This window comes from Ammospiza caudacuta, chromosome 6 (genome assembly GCF_027887145.1).
Source record: "Ammospiza caudacuta isolate bAmmCau1 chromosome 6, bAmmCau1.pri, whole genome shotgun sequence".
NCBI lineage: Eukaryota > Metazoa > Chordata > Aves > Passeriformes > Passerellidae > Ammospiza > Ammospiza caudacuta.
Window position 1 is genome coordinate 22148843 of NC_080598.1, and position 17548 is coordinate 22166390.

At 40.4% G+C, this 17548-nt stretch overlaps 1 protein-coding gene across 4 annotated transcripts in view; it reads left to right on the forward strand.

Moving 5' to 3' along the window:
* The first annotated feature begins 334 nt into the window (after window positions 1-334).
* Window positions 335-17548, forward strand: part of PPP6R3 (protein phosphatase 6 regulatory subunit 3) — a 50615-nt gene continuing 33401 nt past the window's right edge. The window contains exon 1 of one of the 4 annotated variants that reach the window (XM_058807506.1): window positions 335-428. Coding sequence is in view for 3 of the 4 variants with exons in the window: in XM_058807503.1 (XP_058663486.1) it covers window positions 738-764 (27 nt within the window). In the remaining variant the exon portion in view is untranslated. Of the gene's footprint in view, window positions 429-700; window positions 765-17548 lie in introns of those variants that run through there. The other 3 variants (XM_058807503.1, XM_058807507.1, XM_058807505.1) reach the window with 3 other exon arrangements.

Below are 17548 nucleotides of genomic sequence, written 5' to 3' on the forward strand. Positions count from 1 at the left end.
GTTTATTTTTAAAAGGAATCTGCTTTCTCTATTGGCCGAGGGAGACGCCTGTCAGGGTGACGTTACCTTGTTGCTAGGCTGGGAAGGTGGGAATCGAGGTGCACCCGCCCCATGCGCTGATTGGCCAACCGGAAGCCGATAGCCCGCCGCCGTCCGCGTCCCACCCTGTCGCAGTCGCGCAGCCGGGTGACTGACATTGGCCAGACGACCAATGAGAGACCGAGATCTGCACAGCGCCTAATAGGAAGGGGCGATCCGGGGAGAAGGGCGGTACCGGGACGAGGTGATTGGCAGGTGGGCGGAGGCAGAGGAGGGCTCGCCGGAGCCGCCATGTCCGCCATCTTGAAGCGTCGGTGATGGTGGCGAGCGGAGGTTTTCCCGCCTGAGCGGAGGCACCCGGGGCCTGTGGCGGGGGACGCGCTGCCGAGGTACGGCCCGGACGGCGCCGTGATCTCCGCCCCGCCGCTTCCACGGGAGCAGCGCTCCGGCGGCGGCTCCTCCGCGGCGTCGCGGGCCTGGCGGCCGCTCCCGGCCGTGCGGGGGCTTCGGGCGCTGCTCGGGCGGCTCCGGGCCGGGGCCGGCGGTGCGCGGCCTCCCGCCGCCGCAGCGCGGGGCCCGGGGCGGGCGGGGAGGCCGGGCCGTGCGGCGGAGCCCTCCCCGCCTGCCCCGCTTGTGGCCCGGGCTGCGCGCGGGGCTCTCGCTGGGGCTGCTCGGCAAGGCGGCTGCTTGGAACTGTAATGGTTTGGGAGCGTAGCAGTGGTTGGGTGAGCTTTAACTGCTGGTAAACGCGTTTGGCAAAATCTCGCTCAGAACCTGCCAGTTTTTCTGGTTTTGGTTTTTGTTGGTTGCTAAGAACTTTGCAAAGTGTAAGTGGGAATTAAGTGTTTTAGTCTACTTAGCGTCATACGAGACTATCTTATATGACATAAGTGCAATTGAGGGTAAAGATCATTTCTGTCAGCATAAATGTTGTTTAAGTCAGAACAGTGGGATACTTTGAATGGGTGTGTTGCTATTTTAAAGAAGTGTTCTGAGTGGAGAGAACTTAGGAGTAGGTGGATAGCTTTTGAAAGGAATCCTTTGAGATGTTGACAACTTAAAAATGAAAGATTATGTTACTGGTGGTGCTATTACTTAGGTTTTAAATGTCCTTCAGTGGAATGAGTCTAAGTGTACTCTTAACAGTGCAGTGTGTTTTTGGATTGCTCAAATACTGTGTGGCTTTTTTCTGGGATGCTGAAAGATGGGAAGTGTCTCTGTTTCAGTGTTCCAGAAAGATTGCTGAAGTTATTTGAACTGAAAGGTCTATTTCCAGTGCAAGACATTCAGATAAGACTCTGATTACTTAGCTCTGTGTTGTTTATGTTTTCCATAGCAAGACATGGATTAACTGAAGCTTGCAAGAGTTTATTATAAAAGTAGAAAATAACACTGCAGAATTACCTTTCAATATGTAAGTTGTTAATGAGACACCATGCAAAAGTGGTAACCAGTTTACGTGTTTTTCTTGACAGTTTGTATTTTGAAGTACGTTTTTAGGTTCACTTAAATTACTTCTTTTGTCCATCTATGATATTATTTGGACGTTAGGGATTCTTCTTATTTGCTTTCTGTTTGAAAAGCAGAATGTATAGGCATTGAATCCTGCACTGTCTGGAGTTACTAAAGGGATTTATTTTCTAAAACTACTTGGAAATACTGTTTTGGCCAGAAGGACTGTTGATGAGGTCTGTTTACAGTGACCAAGGAAAACATTGAGTGGAGTGAAAGGTGTAGTTTAGAAATTCCAGAAAAGCAACCTGTTTAACAGGAATAACTTCAAGTAAGTAGTGCATTACAGCTTCTTTACAAGCCAGTTAGATTTGTATGTAAACTGCTGTAAGCATCACAGCTTTGGATTTTTCAAAAATACAATTCAAGTAGCTGCTATTCCCTCATGGAATTAAAGATACTGAGTAGTTCATGTGTCTCTTCACAATACTGCCTCAAACTGCTCACTTCTGCTGAGTTGCTGAAGTGAGTAAAAGTGACTTTTCCCTTTGGATTGCTTCTGTCTTGCACTTAAGGGAGGTGATGCTATGGCCTGTGTACCACTCAGAGAATGGTACTCAGATGGTATTCCAAGAGTAGAATTCAAGTGAATTAGTAGATGGGACCTGAATTTAGCAGTATTGGAGCAGAAGTTTGTCTATGTAGCTTTAGTATTGACAGATGTTTAGAGAGTGAACTCTGTTGTTATGGCTCAACATCTTTGCTTATTTACTCAGCTTAAGCTTGACATGCATGTACTGTGAAATGCTAAAGAGCTGGCTCAAAACCAGCCAGTTGGGAGGTTGGGACAGTCAGAAGGAGAAATGTGTTGAAGAAGTGTCTGGTTCCCTCTCCTCTCTGTCCATCAATGTCCTGTTTTGTCCGAGTGCTTAAAAAGCCTTGAAGTGTGTACTTAACTCCACAGTAAAAGATGGAAGCTAAAAAATTATTTACTGCAGTATGGTTGCAAAGAGAGTGTTTTAGCATGGTACACAACATCTTTGTAGGTGGGAGACTTTTGTGTTCAGTTTTCTTGGGTAACTGAGTTAATTTATGGCCTGTGGAAAACCATGGCTTTTGTGCTTGGCCAGAAAGGTGCTGGTATGAGCGCAGGGATCTCTTTCTGTGCTAAGGTAGGATGGCTTCAGCACATTGGGTGCCCTCTAGATTGGGCTTCTGTGGTAGCACCTTCACCTGTGCTCTCTAAGCTTGCTGTGCACTGCACTGTCACATGCCAGGTGTAGGAATGCTGTGTTAGCTCAGCATCTCACACCCAGATTCTAGAAGACCAACATGTCTGGTTGGGTTGTCCCTAAGAGCAAGATGTAGAGCCGTTGTTTTTGGCAAAACTTTTCACAATAATAAAACAAGTATGAGTAAATGAGAGATAATATGTTGTGTCTTGTTATTTTGGTAAGTTGGAGGAAGAGAGCAAAGAACTTGAGAAACTAGTGATCCTGGTATTTTTTGGGGTGGGAAGCAAGTCTGAAAGATCAAGGAGAAGATGCACAGAGAACATGAACATCATGCTGAAAGCTCTGCATAGCATGTTTAATTGTTTCTGTAGCGTGTCAGGGTGCCAGCATCTGTTTTAGAAACCATATGCTACTAAGCAACTGAAGTAAAATATTTTTCTACTCTTGGATATTATATGTAGCTTTATAGCTAGTTTGGGACACTTCTCAGGAAGTGGAATAGACTGACTTGAAAAGATTGTGAGGACATGTGGTTTAAGCTTGCCTGTTTATGGAATAGCTCTTCACATAATATTGGCAAAAATTTTGTTGGTGTGAAGTACAAGAATTTGACAAGAATTTGTGACCCTTGATTATTCAATAGCTTACATAACATGCCAAGAAGCATGTTTGAAGTGGTATATGTGATTTGGAATAGGTGAAAAAGTTCCTGCCTCACCCTTTGACTTTTTTTTTTCTTCTTCTTGTTCATATAGTCATCCCTTAATTCTATTAAATGGATGTATCTTTTCCTCCTAAACTTGAAATGCTCAGTGTCAAATCTGTGGGATCTGTTGCATGCCAGCTGTGGAAAAGAGTTGCAAAAGCACCTTGGCATACAACCTTATGGACCAGTGAATCTGTAACACTCCACTGGAGGGGAGATTGATGTTGGTAGGCCTGGAGGCAGAATGGCAGAGAAGAGTGCCTGGGAAATGCAAAGTGGGGATTTGATTAATGAAGGGCAGGAGAGTAAAAAAGGAGAATAAAAAAAATTATGTGTGCACAAACAGAAATTGCCCTGTGGTGAGATGTGAGGATGGATTAGTTTCCTTGAAAGGTTCTTAAAATTTTATCTGATTTCATTTTGCTAGAGATGGCTCCAAACATTTATGCAGTTTAAGTTGTATCTGTGAGGAGGTGGAGTACGTGGCCTGGTGGTCTCTTCCCTGTGTCCACTGGCCCTTCTTGAAAATGAGCACAGGAGCACCATAGGCCAGCTCTTGTCACCTGTGCTAAAAGATGCTTTTAAACGTGGAGAAATCTCTAAAGCCCTTTTAGGATGCCCAGGCCTGTCCTAGGTGAGGCTTAAGAGATGGCCATGTGTTTTCCAGTTTGGTAATAAAGCACAGTTGGGATGGAGGATGAAAACTTCAAATTTTTTAGTAAGAAGTAGTTTCTGAGTTAAGTATGTTCTAGAATAGCTATTTCAGTACTCAAAGCATTCTGATTAATTACAGAACTGAATCACAGGCTTCCCACCCCTGTTGCACAGTGGGAGAGTTTCCTTCTTGAGTGACCATTGACAGGATTTCTAACTGGATACCAGTATATAAAATAAGATTTTGTTGTAAAAATTTAACTTCTGCTGTGGGTTTTTGAAGGGAATCCCATTATTTCCTAAACTATTCAGTAAATGTACAAGATGCTCCTTTAGAGGGGCAAAGCCCAAGACTAATCCTCAGTTGTGTTGCATATTTCTGTCTTGTGGGAGTAACCTAATTGATAGATTGAAAGCTTCAAGTAGTGCTTTATGCAGTGGCTGTAGGCAGTGCTAGTGCAGGTGTGATTGCATTTTCCATTGTATTGTTTGAGCCTTTGTTGGAGCAGAAAACAATGGAGTAGCAGATCCTCTCAAGGCTTGCCTTGCTACAAGTTGATATTATTTGAGTTCTGTTTGCATTGTGAAAGGAGTGTAAAGCACTGCCTCCACAGGGTGGATTTCTGCATCTTTGTAGCAGAGTGCTTATACAGCCAGTGATTCTTATAGAAATGGTGAAAATAAAATGCTATTTGCTTTTTTTATAAGTGTAGCGGAAACCAAGTCTTGTGTTTCCAATATACTTAGTATAGTATAGTGGGGGAAAAAGGGGTTTTGTGTGTGTGTGGTTTTTTTTTTTGTATGTGTTTTATTGTTTTTTTTTTCCCAGTTACTCTAAAGTTTCATTAAGGCAAAAATCATAGGTTAGGTATTGGTGAAAAAACTCATTCTTCTGTGATTTGCAGAGGTAGAGCTCTCCATATTGTGTTCTTGCTTACCTACTGCTCAGACTAGTTACCAATCTTAAGAGTTCAGCTGTAAACTCTAAAGTTTACAGTTTACAGTAAAGTCTGCTTTGAACTGCAGAATTTGAGTTCAGGTTATTTCTTCTGCTACTGTTTTGACAGACTTGCTGGATGTCCATGTAACTGAAAGCTAAGTCTTCTAGAAAATAATAAGTAGTAGGTTACATTTGATAACTTCAGCTGTTGTCACCAAAAGGATGGAGAGTTTAGAGACAGCTAAAACAAAGCTGTGGTGGTGGCAGGAACAGACCTGCTGTTTTAGTAAGGGGGTTCCTACCAGGAATTTAAGGTCCATGTCAGTGTTGGTCTAGATGGAAGTGCCCCTAGAAGTTGCAGCAGCTCAGGGTGTTTGTCCCCATCAGCCATGTTTGTCTTTCTCTGTTCTTTCTGGCTCCTACAAAGGAGGAGTTTGTCACTGCTCATGCAGCTCCGAGGGGTGATGACATGTAGGAGTCTTTTCCTGTCTGTGAGGGATAGCTGTAGAAGGTACAGTGAGCTGGCTGTGCAGTATCACTTCTTCCTTTTGGCTGTGACAAGCAAACATCCATCAAAGGATCCTTCTCTGTGTGTACTTGATGGAGGGCTCTTTGTTACAGCTTTAATCCAAATCCAAATAGCAGAAAATTGTTCACTGAACTCTGTTTAGTGAAATGTGTTTGATAAAAGAGATGGTAAAGGTAACATTAATGAGAGATCTGCATTTCTTAATGACCAACATAAAAAACTAAATGTGTCTTTTCAGACTGCTTGCATGTGCTCTAAGGGCTAATGCTCTCTTCTAGAGGCACAATATGAAAGTTTATATATTCTTCTGATACAAATAATATGTGACTGAATACTGAACTTCTCAACCCATTAATGCTTGATTATTTTAGTTACTCAGTAGTTGTGCCAGGTGCAGTTGTCTTAATATGACTTCAGTCATAGATTGGCACCTACTTTTTTCCCCTGTGTCTGCCTCATCCAGTATGCCCTCCTGCTGTACTTAAATATAACTTATTTTCAGAACAAAACCCAAAGAACTTTAGCATAGCTGAACTGAGTACCAGCTACACTTGGCTTTGATGCTCTGCTTCAAAAATGCAAATTTATAATTTGCAAAAATGCAAGTTATAACTATAAATTAATCCCTAATGGCTTGGTTACTGACTAGGGATTTCAGTTTCCCAGATTGGAATTGGAGAGATAGGATATTGAAGGCAGACAAGAATAATTCAGAATCTTTTATGTATGAGAGTGTCTGTGGAAAAAAGATTCAAAGTCTGAAAAACCCATGGGATTTATGTATTTACTTATTTATATCTTTTTTTTTTTTTTTTAATAGGAAACACCTGCAGATGTTTTTCACTATGGGAAACTGGATGCCTTTTAGGGCATAACGGAAAGCAATGATGCTAATACTTGTACAAGATTTTTGTTCTTTAAATTGCACTGGTCCAGTCTTCCCCTCTTCTGGATTTGGGAATTGTGAAGTTTAACTTGTACTCCTAACTGTAAGGCTGGAGGTTAGAATGCAGTGGGGTTGGGGTTTTTTCCCTCCCTTATTGAAGTTGTAGCCCCATGCATCCAGGAATGAATTATTTACAGAGATAATAAAAATTTGTAATGTGGTGCTGATCTCATCCTCATTAGAAGAAGGCTTTATAGGTTATCCAAATGTGTAATTAAAAAAAAAATTATTGTAGGTAGTGAACATTGAGTGAAACCACCTGAGAGGTCTTGTTATAGATTTCAAGGCATTTCAAATTAAGTTAATTTCTGTGCCATTTGGCATAGCAGTAACTTTACTTTTTGGAATGGTAATAAGACTGTCTTGACAAAAGTAGGTGTGGAACCCTAAACGTTACTGAAAAGAATAGAAGACTTAAATTCAGGTCTTAAGTAAATTGATTTCTCAGTCTGTGTCTCAGCAGGGTATTTTTCTTAAGGGCTTTATCGTGTAATGCTGTAATAAATACCATTTTAAATTCTGAGCTTGCATTTTAAATAGCTTGGTTTCTTTGAAACTTTATGCTTTAAATCCCTTGAGTAGGCGTAGGGCAGAGAAGTATCACTGTAGTTTTGTGTAACTATAACCTATCAGTGCTGTTTGCAGTCTTGCTTTGGGATTAGTTTTGACAGTATGTGTTCAGTAATTCTTAGTAAAGTAACACTTGGTGAGAGTTGAAGCACTTGTTGCAGCAGGAGAAAACTGTTGGCAGATAGATTGGTAGTTAAGAGAAAGAACTTGTAGGAAGGAATGGATGCTGCAAATACTGTGGTGAGTTACTGTGTGTTGGCCCTCTCTTGAAAGGGACAAAGAAAATGAAAGAGAAAGCAGCAGTTGAAGGAAGGGTCATTTCAGAAGGACACTGTGTCCCTTAACTGTGACATATTGCTTGAATGGGTTTTTTAAACTCTGTTTGCAAGTACATACTAGTGCCCTTATGGCACTGCTCAGCTGATGATCACTTCAGTGTAAAAATGTAGACTAGTCACCCTTTGGAAACAGTATTATTAACAACTGCTGCTAAATCTTTGAGACAGACTTGCCCCATAGTTGCCACATGCAACTGCAGTAGAATTCTGAAAGGCACTCAAATCTGCTCCTCTCATGTGTTTGAGTCTTCATTCAAGAAGCATTGAAATAGAATTTAAAAAATATTATTTTGAAAATCACAGAGAAAATAGTAGGTTTGGATCTTTTTTTAATGAGCTCTTTTTTTAAATTGAGCTTTTTTTTCATTAAACTAGGGTGAGTGTTGCACTTGGAAGAAGGTGTCTTATTCTGTTAGGCAGTCTTGATTTTTGTACTGTTGTCCAACAAAATAGAAGAGTTCCAGAAGGCATTAATTCTGTTCAGTTGAGACACCAGAGGCACCTGTGCCTAAAAAATGTGTGATTGCTCTGTGTGTGTGATTTGTAAAAGGACAATGTGGCAAAACTCAGCTTCTGGAGTCTCCAAAATATAAATTGTCTTTGGGAGTGGGAAATGGGAAAGAAAGATGGCATTAGCTTAATAGCCACTTCAGGCTTCACTGGGAAGGCTTTTTGCACTGAAGTTTCATGGCTTTGGTGAGTTTCTAATTTCTTTTCTGAAACATATTTTTGCATGTTCCTCAATAAAAATGAAGGTAATTTATTAAACTTATATAGGTGAGAATTGGTGAAATCTTCGCATTCAAATGATTATTTTCTTCGTTTTCTAAGATGAGTCTCAGAAAAGTCAAGCTGGTCATGCTTTTTTAAAGCTTGTTGTTTAAGTGACAACCGTTACTGGACAGTTGTCTTTGTAGCACTCTGTATTACAGAAGGAGGATATTGAGTCACTGTTCAGCTGTCTTAGTCTTTGAGTGATAAATTAATCTGACTGTTCAGTGTCCAGTAGTTAATTGACATTTCATTTGTGTTAGAATATTTTTCTTTTCTGAGTACTTACCTTCATCCTCAGGATATCTCCAGAGGTCTTGTGTAGGCTGCTTTCCCTGAATATATAGAGTGTGTTCTGTGAAGGAAATAGGGTGTTCTTGTTTGGTTAAAGGATCAAATAAAGCTGTAAGATTGGCACCAGGCTGGGGGAAGATTCCAGGTGGCACTAAAGCATATTGGTGAATGCAGATACCAAAATCTAGAGAAGTGAATATGCTGAAGTAGCATCACTCCCCTTGTATCTAGATGCTGCTTCTGTGTTTTATTTCTCTTGCTTGGCATTGGAAGAACTTTTCTACTAGAAAAGTTTCTTCATTGGAAGAACTTTCTACTAGAAAAATTCTACTTGGAAGAATTTTTCTACAATCCTAGGGATTGTATTGCTAAACTTGAAAATGCTGCTGTTGTAGAAAAAAGTATAGATGGGGCTTAAGCTCTTTGGGAAACCAAGTCAATTTAGTAGTCTTTGCCCATGAGCAAATCAGAATAAAAGATGTTTTAACTTGCTTAAATTAAAGATTAAAAGAAGAAATATCTTCAGCTTTTCTGTTCATGATGTTGGATTTGAATTTGAAGAGTGTTAGGGATTCTAACTTTCACTCTGAAAAGCAAAACATGCTTATGATACTCTCATTAAGGGAATATTTAGCTTCTGGGTGCATTTTGGGTGGGTTGAATAGTTCTGTCAGTTTTTTCATGATATGGTAGCATTTCTTGATATCCTAATTAAAAGAACTTGTGAACTTGCAGCTGTCAAAACTTTAATGGCTTTGTAAAGCTTAGTATGAGGAAAACCAGGGAGGTACTCTTGCCCACAGCCTTTAACTAGTGCAGTTCATGTAACTTACTGTGAAAATTCAGGTTATCTGAACTGCAGGTCCCAGAAATCTTGAATGAAAGTGAAGAATTAAGCAAGAAGTTACAAATTGCTTTGGGTTTAATTTTGAAGTTGCTATGTTCATGTGAGAGTTCACTCCAGTTGTGGCAGCAGCTGTAGCTGGTTGGAGCTTCAGGGGATAAAACATTGATGTGCTCCTAGAAGCTGCTGACTTCCATTTCTGGACTGCAAACGGTCTTTAAGTATTCCTTTTAACAGGACTGGGATTTTGCATGAAAAAATAAAGCAAATAATAGATGTGAATGCACTGTTTATACAGAAAGAACGCTGGTGTCCTGGTTAGAAGTTGCTGAAGTAGCTTTCTTTTACCTCCATGTATTTTTCATGTGCCTCAAAATCAGATTTATGTCCAACTTTCAAGGTCTAATCCACAAGGGGAATAGGGGGATGAACTTGAAAAAAAAATCCAAGCTCATGCTGTCTTTGAACTAATGCAGTGAATAAAATAAAACACATGCTTGTAAAAGAAACCTCTGGTAAAATTCATGCTTTTCAACTCAAGGCTGTGTCTTTAAGTTACAGTAGTTGTTTCTAACATGTTTAAACAAAAAAGTTAAGTTTACTGCTAAAGCAGTGAGTCAGTGTTACTGGGTTTTTGCATTTCCAGAGTAGCAGTACAGGAATTCAGGACTCATTTACACTTGCACATTATCAGCTGGTTGAGACAACAGTAGAACTGATGCTGAATTGTCCAAATTCAGCATCACCCATCTTATTTATTGGATTCAGGAGAGCTTTTGCTCTGTCATCCTGAGCAGACTTGAGGTGATATAATATAGGGCAAAGATGGAAGAGTCAGATCCTGTTTGCACTGTCCCTAGTGGTGTGTTCCCTCCTCCTTGGCTGCACTGGCCCTGGTGGTTGGTAGACATTTTGAGTTGTTCCATCCCATGGACATGGCAGAAAAACTCTTCTCCCTTCTTCTTCCTGCATTGGCCAATTTTGGAGTAGGGTTTTTCATTTGGAAATGTCTTGGCAGTGGTTTCATCACTGTTGGGGAGCCAACAGAGGGTGACTGCACAGCAAGGGGTAGAACAAAGCTGCTTTGCATAAGCTTTTTTAGCATCCTGAAGCACTCCTTTGAGACACCATGAGGAATTTCAGTCCTTATCCTCATTCTGAGTGTGGATGGTGACATTTCAGCATACAAATGTATTCTCTAAGCAAGGTGTTAGGAACTGATAGCCAAAGCATTCAAAGTTTAAGCCCTGACCTAAGTGAGATGCTTAGTAGTGTTTAAAAATTGCCCTAGTTGTCATGAAGATTTTTCTATAAACTTAATTAGTTCATAGATGAGACTAGTTCAGATGCACCTATGTCTTGGCCCTTCATCTCTCACCACTACCAAATTGATGGTTGTGGACAACACTTTCATGTCAAGTTTCTTTGAGAGCCATGTGTCCAAGGGATTACTTAAAAGTTTTTGGGAAGAGATGTTCCTGATTGTGTGGTAACACATGAGTGTTCTAAGGAGGAGTGCACATTATTTTGATTTTTCTCACCTGTCATCTGGAGAGGTGTGGTAGGGAGCAATGCTGAGTCTTCAGTTACAATTTCACAGCGCTCTGCTGGAATGTTACATTAAACAGTTTTGTGTGGCTGGCCTGTAATTTCACTGGGGGATCTTTCTGGGTCAGTAAGCCAGTGGAAGAAGGGAAAAGATTCTGCTGTTTTGTGCTTCATCTGCTTTTCACATGTGTTGGATAAAAGTTCTTGGACATTTTTTGGCCTAGAGAGGTGATAGAATTAAACCATCCCATGTCCTGTGCTTCCTTTTATTAATTGTAGTCCAGGCCCTTACATTTGGGAAGGGGTGCTGGTGTTCTGCTAGTGGTTTTGTCAAGCTTATGTAACAGCTTTATTTCAGATATATGAAGTTATATAAGTTAATGCATGCAGAGCAGCGCTATTCAGGAGCTTGCAGTTCTTGCACTTTTTTACCAGGATGCACAAATGTTACATTGGTTCCTATTAGTAGAGACACTTGTTTCATTTCAGTCTTTGGGCCAATAGAGGTGCGTGGGAGCAGTTTTAGAAACAGACATGGCCCAGTTCATGCAGCATTAATAAGATTAGTTTAGTCATCTTCATAGCAACTGGTCACATAGTGGTTAACTTCTCTTATCTAAAAATGTGTGAATAAAGTTAGGCAGTACTTAAAACGGAATTTTCCATGCTATTGCATTTCCTGTGAAGATGGATCCTACCCTGGGTAGTTGTGCCTTATTTTTATTTTCTGGATATATCATGTAAAACATGAACATGCGTGTGGTCCTGGTTGTGATGAGTCCTCATAGTTCTGTATTTGAATGTAATCCATCTGTACACATGCCAATAACTCCATCCTGCCTTTGCATGTTACCTTAGGTCTAAGGTTTTAACCTTCCATCATTGGATACTTCTTCATGACAGAGCTATATTAACTTGGATGTAGGAAAGTCAAATAAACTTGATTTTCATCCAGTCAAGGGATTCTTTTTTAAAATTGTTTTTGAAAGAACTCCTGTGGGTTTTTGGGGGTGGGGGTTTGTCCCTTTTTTCATGATGCAGTGTCTAATCTGTCTTGCAGAGAGGAACAGTCTGAGGTATTAAACCATATGTACCAGGAAGTGTAAGTCAGTCTTTAGACCAGTCTCTATACTCTTGTAGATTCTGAGGTGGACTGAAAAAGTCCTGATGGACCAGAGCAGGGTTCTGGTGGCACATCCCTTACAGGGTATGCTATAATACACACACTCCAAGTGTCTTGCAAATTTTGATCACACTGGTGTCTCTAATTTACTATGTAATCCTACTGCATTGAATTCAGAAGCCAAGGGTATTTAGACACTGAAGTCTTCAAACAGAAAGCAGAGTAGGGAAATAACAAAGGTATCCTTGTAAGGGGAGTAATAATAGTGGTTTTCATTTGGATAGTTCCACTAGCAATTGAAATCTGTGGATCTTAAGAATGTGTAAACTCTTCTGAAAGTGCACTAAGCTAAGCAGGCTTCTTACTTTGTTTCCACATAACTGAAGTGATGTTCTCTCCCTTTTTGGAGCTCTGCTTTGGAACATAGGTACACTTTTAAAATGCAGAAGCAATAACCTAGAAAAGTTCAGTGAAGTGAACTGAGTCCAGAAAATTTGTTTACTTTTTCTGCTCTAGTTCATCACTTGACTCACAGGGTATTGGCAGGTCTGTCAGGCATGGAGACCTGAAGGTCTGCAGGTGAAAAAATGCATTTAAAAGACCTATAAGAGAATTATGGTCAGTGTATTACACTGAGCTTCAGTTCATGTGTATGTTGGTTGCTAAAATAACCTGATAAGTAATTTTAAGGTACTTTCCAACCCAAGGTATTCTTTGAATCTATGACCTTTAGGTTGACACAGGCCATCTGTTAAATCATCTGCAAAGATCAAAAGCCAACTTTGGAGACACAGCTCCTTATCTTTAACATGGAAGGTGTAAAATTAAATCATTCTTGTCTTTGGCAGAATACTTGAAATGCTATTGAGGTGAATAGTTTGGGTTTTTTAGCTGAAGATGCCAAATACTGGGTAGTCACTGACATGAATTAATAAACATGCCACTAATTTTGCTACCCATCTTAGTTGCTAGTACTTTATTTTCCATAAACACTATTACCCATGTTCCCAGAAGAAACCAAAGTATTTCAGTGTTGCTTGAAACCTGTGTTAAAAAGCAAAATCAAAAAGCGTCTCAAAGTGCTGGGAAGTGAATTTTTGTTTTAGAAATTCTTTCTGTAACTACTACAGACAGCTAATTGGGAAGAAAAATCAGTTTGCAGGGTGCTTTTTCTTGCCTGTGTGGTGTTGACCAGAGCACAGACAGGTAAGTGTCAGTCTGCAGCCTGTTAAGGGTACCTAATAGGGCTCATTAATTCTTCCAGTGTAAAGCAAAGTAATATAAAACTATCAAAAGTGAGGTTTTCATAATGGTGACTGAATGCTGTCTTAATTCAGCTTGTTACTTTGGAAGACTGGACGTAGTCTCTGTTGGTTTTTTTTTTTTTTGAGGATGGCCTGTTTTCAGATTGAAACTAGCTGAATTCTTTATAGACTTGTGCCAACGTAACAGGCATTCTTAATGCTTCTTAGTTTATTTCTGTGCAGGTTTGTGCATAAATGACATCAATATAAGGGAATAGTTATGAAGATAGGAAAAAACCTGCGGCAGAAAGCTCTAGTAATGGGAATTTCAGATCTTCCAGATCTGATGTTACTTTATGGGAAATTGCTAATAGTTTTTTTTTTTAAGTCTGGATTTGTGTTAGATTTCAGTGAATTGCAGATGATAAAGGCAGTTTCATTTCAGTGAGAGAAAGTTTCTTCCTTTGATTCCCAAAAGTGGAGGGAAATGTTAAAATTGGTTTAAAAGTAAATAGGTATTTCAGATGACATGCTGCTTTTCATTTTATTTTCAGTGTATGTTCTGCTGAACTGACACTTTTCTTCCTAGCAAGTTGTTTCTTTCCTCTGTTCATGTGTTATATTTGTTGCAAAACAGTCCTTAGTATTTATGCAGTTGTCAAGCTATTGAATAGAACCTATTAACAATATTAAATTATACAATTTTTTTTTTGTCGTTGTAGGAAGAAATCTGCTTCATCTAATTCAATGCTAATTCAGTCCTGCTAATCTGCTAGTACTGTAGATTGAAAGATTTTTTTGCTGTTGCCAGGATACCCTGTAATGGGCAAGAAGCCTGAGAGAATACAAAACGTTCTGATTTTTTAACTTTTAAAAACTTTTGTGTTTTAACAGGTAAGAAACTATTAAACTTCACATACAGCAGTAGATTTAGCTTCTGCATCTATAAAGCCTTATCCTAAAGCATTCTGAAACCACTTAAATTTGAAGGTTTTCATATCCTTGATGTCCACTAAAATCACCTGATTTTATAGGTTCACATTTATCACTTTCTAAGCTGCAGTTCCTTCTTCAGTTCGGGCTTTGTGGCCATGCCTTCCCTTTTCTTGCCGCTTTTTTTCTGACTACTTTCTAGCCGGCTGATCCTAACTTTGTCTTTTAACCTACCCTGCTCTTGCACTATCATTTTTCACCCTGCTTTGGGGCAGAAATCAATCAGGGGTGTTCCAGACACACAGTTGTGCATATTCTGTTTGTTTTACTGTGTTTTGCTTTTGTGCCAGGAAGTGTGTCTGCTGCCCAACCTTTTTGAAAGAGTTTCAAAGCAAATGTGTTCATGAACTGACATACAGTAGATATGAGTGATGCTTATAGATTATTATACTGAAGTAATACTGTCTTCTGCAACTGAGTTTTTTGGTTCTAAACTTCATGTTTCAGTGCAAAAGTATCTTCTGGGTAGCTATGCATTGTTGAGCTTGCACTTTATATTTTATGGAATCATGTGCATTTCTTAGTGCAATAATATCTTTATTTTCATTTTGAAGCTAATTGGAAGAATTCGGAATAGGAAAAATCTAACTTGAATTCTGTGACCAGTGGATACTTTAAATTTTTAATTGGCAGTTGATGTGAAATGACTAGAAAAAAATTAATCTTCTCTACTTGGGCAGGGGAGATTAGTGTCTTAATTTGTAATTATTGCAGGTAATTAAGATCTTTATTAACACTTGTGGTTTGAGATAGTGTAGGAATTGATGAGAATATAGTTGTTGCTTGGTATGAAATTGCTCTTGTAAATTCACTGCAGACAGTAGATTTCTCCTGATTTTTGTACCTCTGTTGAACAGTTATGACCTCTTCAGTTTTGGGGAATTGGTGTCTTGGAGTAAACTTGAACTAGTTTGGATTTATTTACACACTTGAGGTCAAAGCTATAGACTGTTGGGGCCTTCAGTCATAAGGGGAGTGTATGTGCACATGGTATTTGTGTGTATAGATACATATATATAATGAATTAGATAAAAAATGATAGGATGACAGAGCAGTTAGGGTTGGAAGGAACCTCTGGAGATCATCTAGTTCAAGGCAGGGTCACCTAGAGCAGGTGACACAGGAGCATAATCAGATGGGGTTTGATTGTCTCCAGACCTCCCTGGGCAGCCTGTTCCAGTGCTCTGACACCCTCAGTGTAAAGAAGTTCTTCCTTGAGTGGAGGTGCAATTTCTTGTCATTTAGTTTATGGCCATTGCTCCTTATCCTGTTGCTGGGCACCATGGAAAACAGTCCAGCACGATCATCTGGGCACCCAGCTTAGATATTTGTATGCAACAATGAGATGCCCTCTCAGTCTTTTCTTCTCTGGACTAAAGAGGCCCAGCTCCCACAGTCTCTGCTCATAAGTGATGCTCCAGACCTCAAGTCCATCATTGTGGCCTCTGCTGGACCCCTCTCCAGTAGCTCCTTTTCTTGCTTGAACTGTGGAGACTAAATTGGCCATAGCACTGCTCTCCAGGTGTGGCCTCCCTAGGGCTGACTAGAGGGGCAGGATCAGCTCCCTCCACCTGCTGGCCACACTTCCTGATGCACCCCAGGATACCATTGTCCCTCCTGGCCACAAGGGTACGCTGCTGACTCATCCACACATGTTTTTATAGTTCTCATCTAGATAGGTGTGCAGCTGGGATTGATAAAGAAGGGAAAAAGTGATTTCACTTCACTTCTTAACTGTTCTGTAGCAATAGCAGGCTCCTCCTTGTCATGTCTGATGGGGGAGTGGAAGTCCCTTGCCTCAGTAGGAGGTGGCACATTGTTCAAGAGCATGTTAGGAGATCACTGTCTTCATCCAGTTTTCTGGCATGTTTTTCTCACAGTCAGGGAGAGACTGCCACATGGCATCTCCTGCATTTCTCTCAAGAGGATGTAGTTACCCTGTGAAGGAGCAGTAGTAGTTAGCAGAGCAGCATACCTGCTGTGAATGAGTGTCGTGTCTGGCAGGAATCCTGTCACGACATCAGGAGGCCACTGTGGCAGCAGTGTATGTGGCCAGCTGTGGCTGTCCTGGGAGCTGGGGAGGCTGTGGCCTGAGAGATGTGCTCATGTGGGAGGAGGAGGCTTAGGTAGACTGAGGTTGTCTTTTTGGGGATCACTCCCCTGTTCCTGCTGCTCCTTGGGCACAGGGACTGCCCTAGGCCTCCCCTCTTGTGCCCAAGCTCCAGCCTGCTCTTCATCCTGTGTCTGGGCTCCCCTGCATGACACAGGGGCAGCAGCAAGGCCAGAGATCCCTGGTACCTCCCACTCTGCATCCCCTGTGCCCAGCAGTGGCTGAGAAGAGGGTGAAGCATCCAGAAATCTTGCTGTAAGGAATGAAGTGCAGCCAGCCTGCACAAATCTCCCAGCCTTCCATGAAGGAATTGTTGGTTGATTTTGTTTCATTTTTAGTATCTCTTCTACTTTGTTACATCCATGGACTAGGAAGGAGTGTGCATGGTATTAGAAGTATGTATTAAACTGTTGAGGTAGAGGTGTTTCTATTTTCTCTTCTGTTTAATTCCTATTAATTTCAAACCATTTATTAATTCCTTTCTCCACAGAGTTTCTTTGAAACTTCACTAGCTTATAATAAAGTAATGAAGTGTTTCTTTTTCACTAGGTCTCAGGTTTGTGACGTGAATAGGCTGTTCTGACACTGAAGAAACAGCTGTGTGTTATTTTGTATTCACTTGAAACTTGTATTCTATGTCAAATTGATCTTGCATTTTGTTTAAGAAATGTAGCAACTCTACTATGAAAGTTTATTACTGCTTTTATTTTTTTTTTTTGTGATTGATGGGTGTAATTGTAAAGTACTGTAATTCAATCCAGGGATTTTGAACACCAGCTTACATCTTTCTAGCTAATAGTACTCAGTGAACCTCACTGCTCTGATTGAAAAGAAATTTATTCCAAATAGGTTAGGACGGGCAGTTGTAGACAGCAAGTTTACAATGGGTGATGCTCTGCTGAGGACAACAGGCAGTTTAAAAAATAGAACTAGAGTGTCTTCTGTCATTTTTGTTCACTGGTCGTTCTCTTCAGCTCTAAATTTTTTTCAGAGGTGCATTCATGCTTAGTTTTGTTTTGAACAGATGGTTCACTTTCAGTGTCAAAATGAGCACTTTATAAGGGCTGGGACAGTGTCTTATTACTGTCCATTGACTGGAGAAATGGACCCCCTGCCCTAAATTGAAATCTCACTGAACATGCCTAGATAGTAACTAGGTGAGGTTAATGTGAAGCTGGCAGAGGGGCATGCTTAGCATTTGAAATAAGTTTC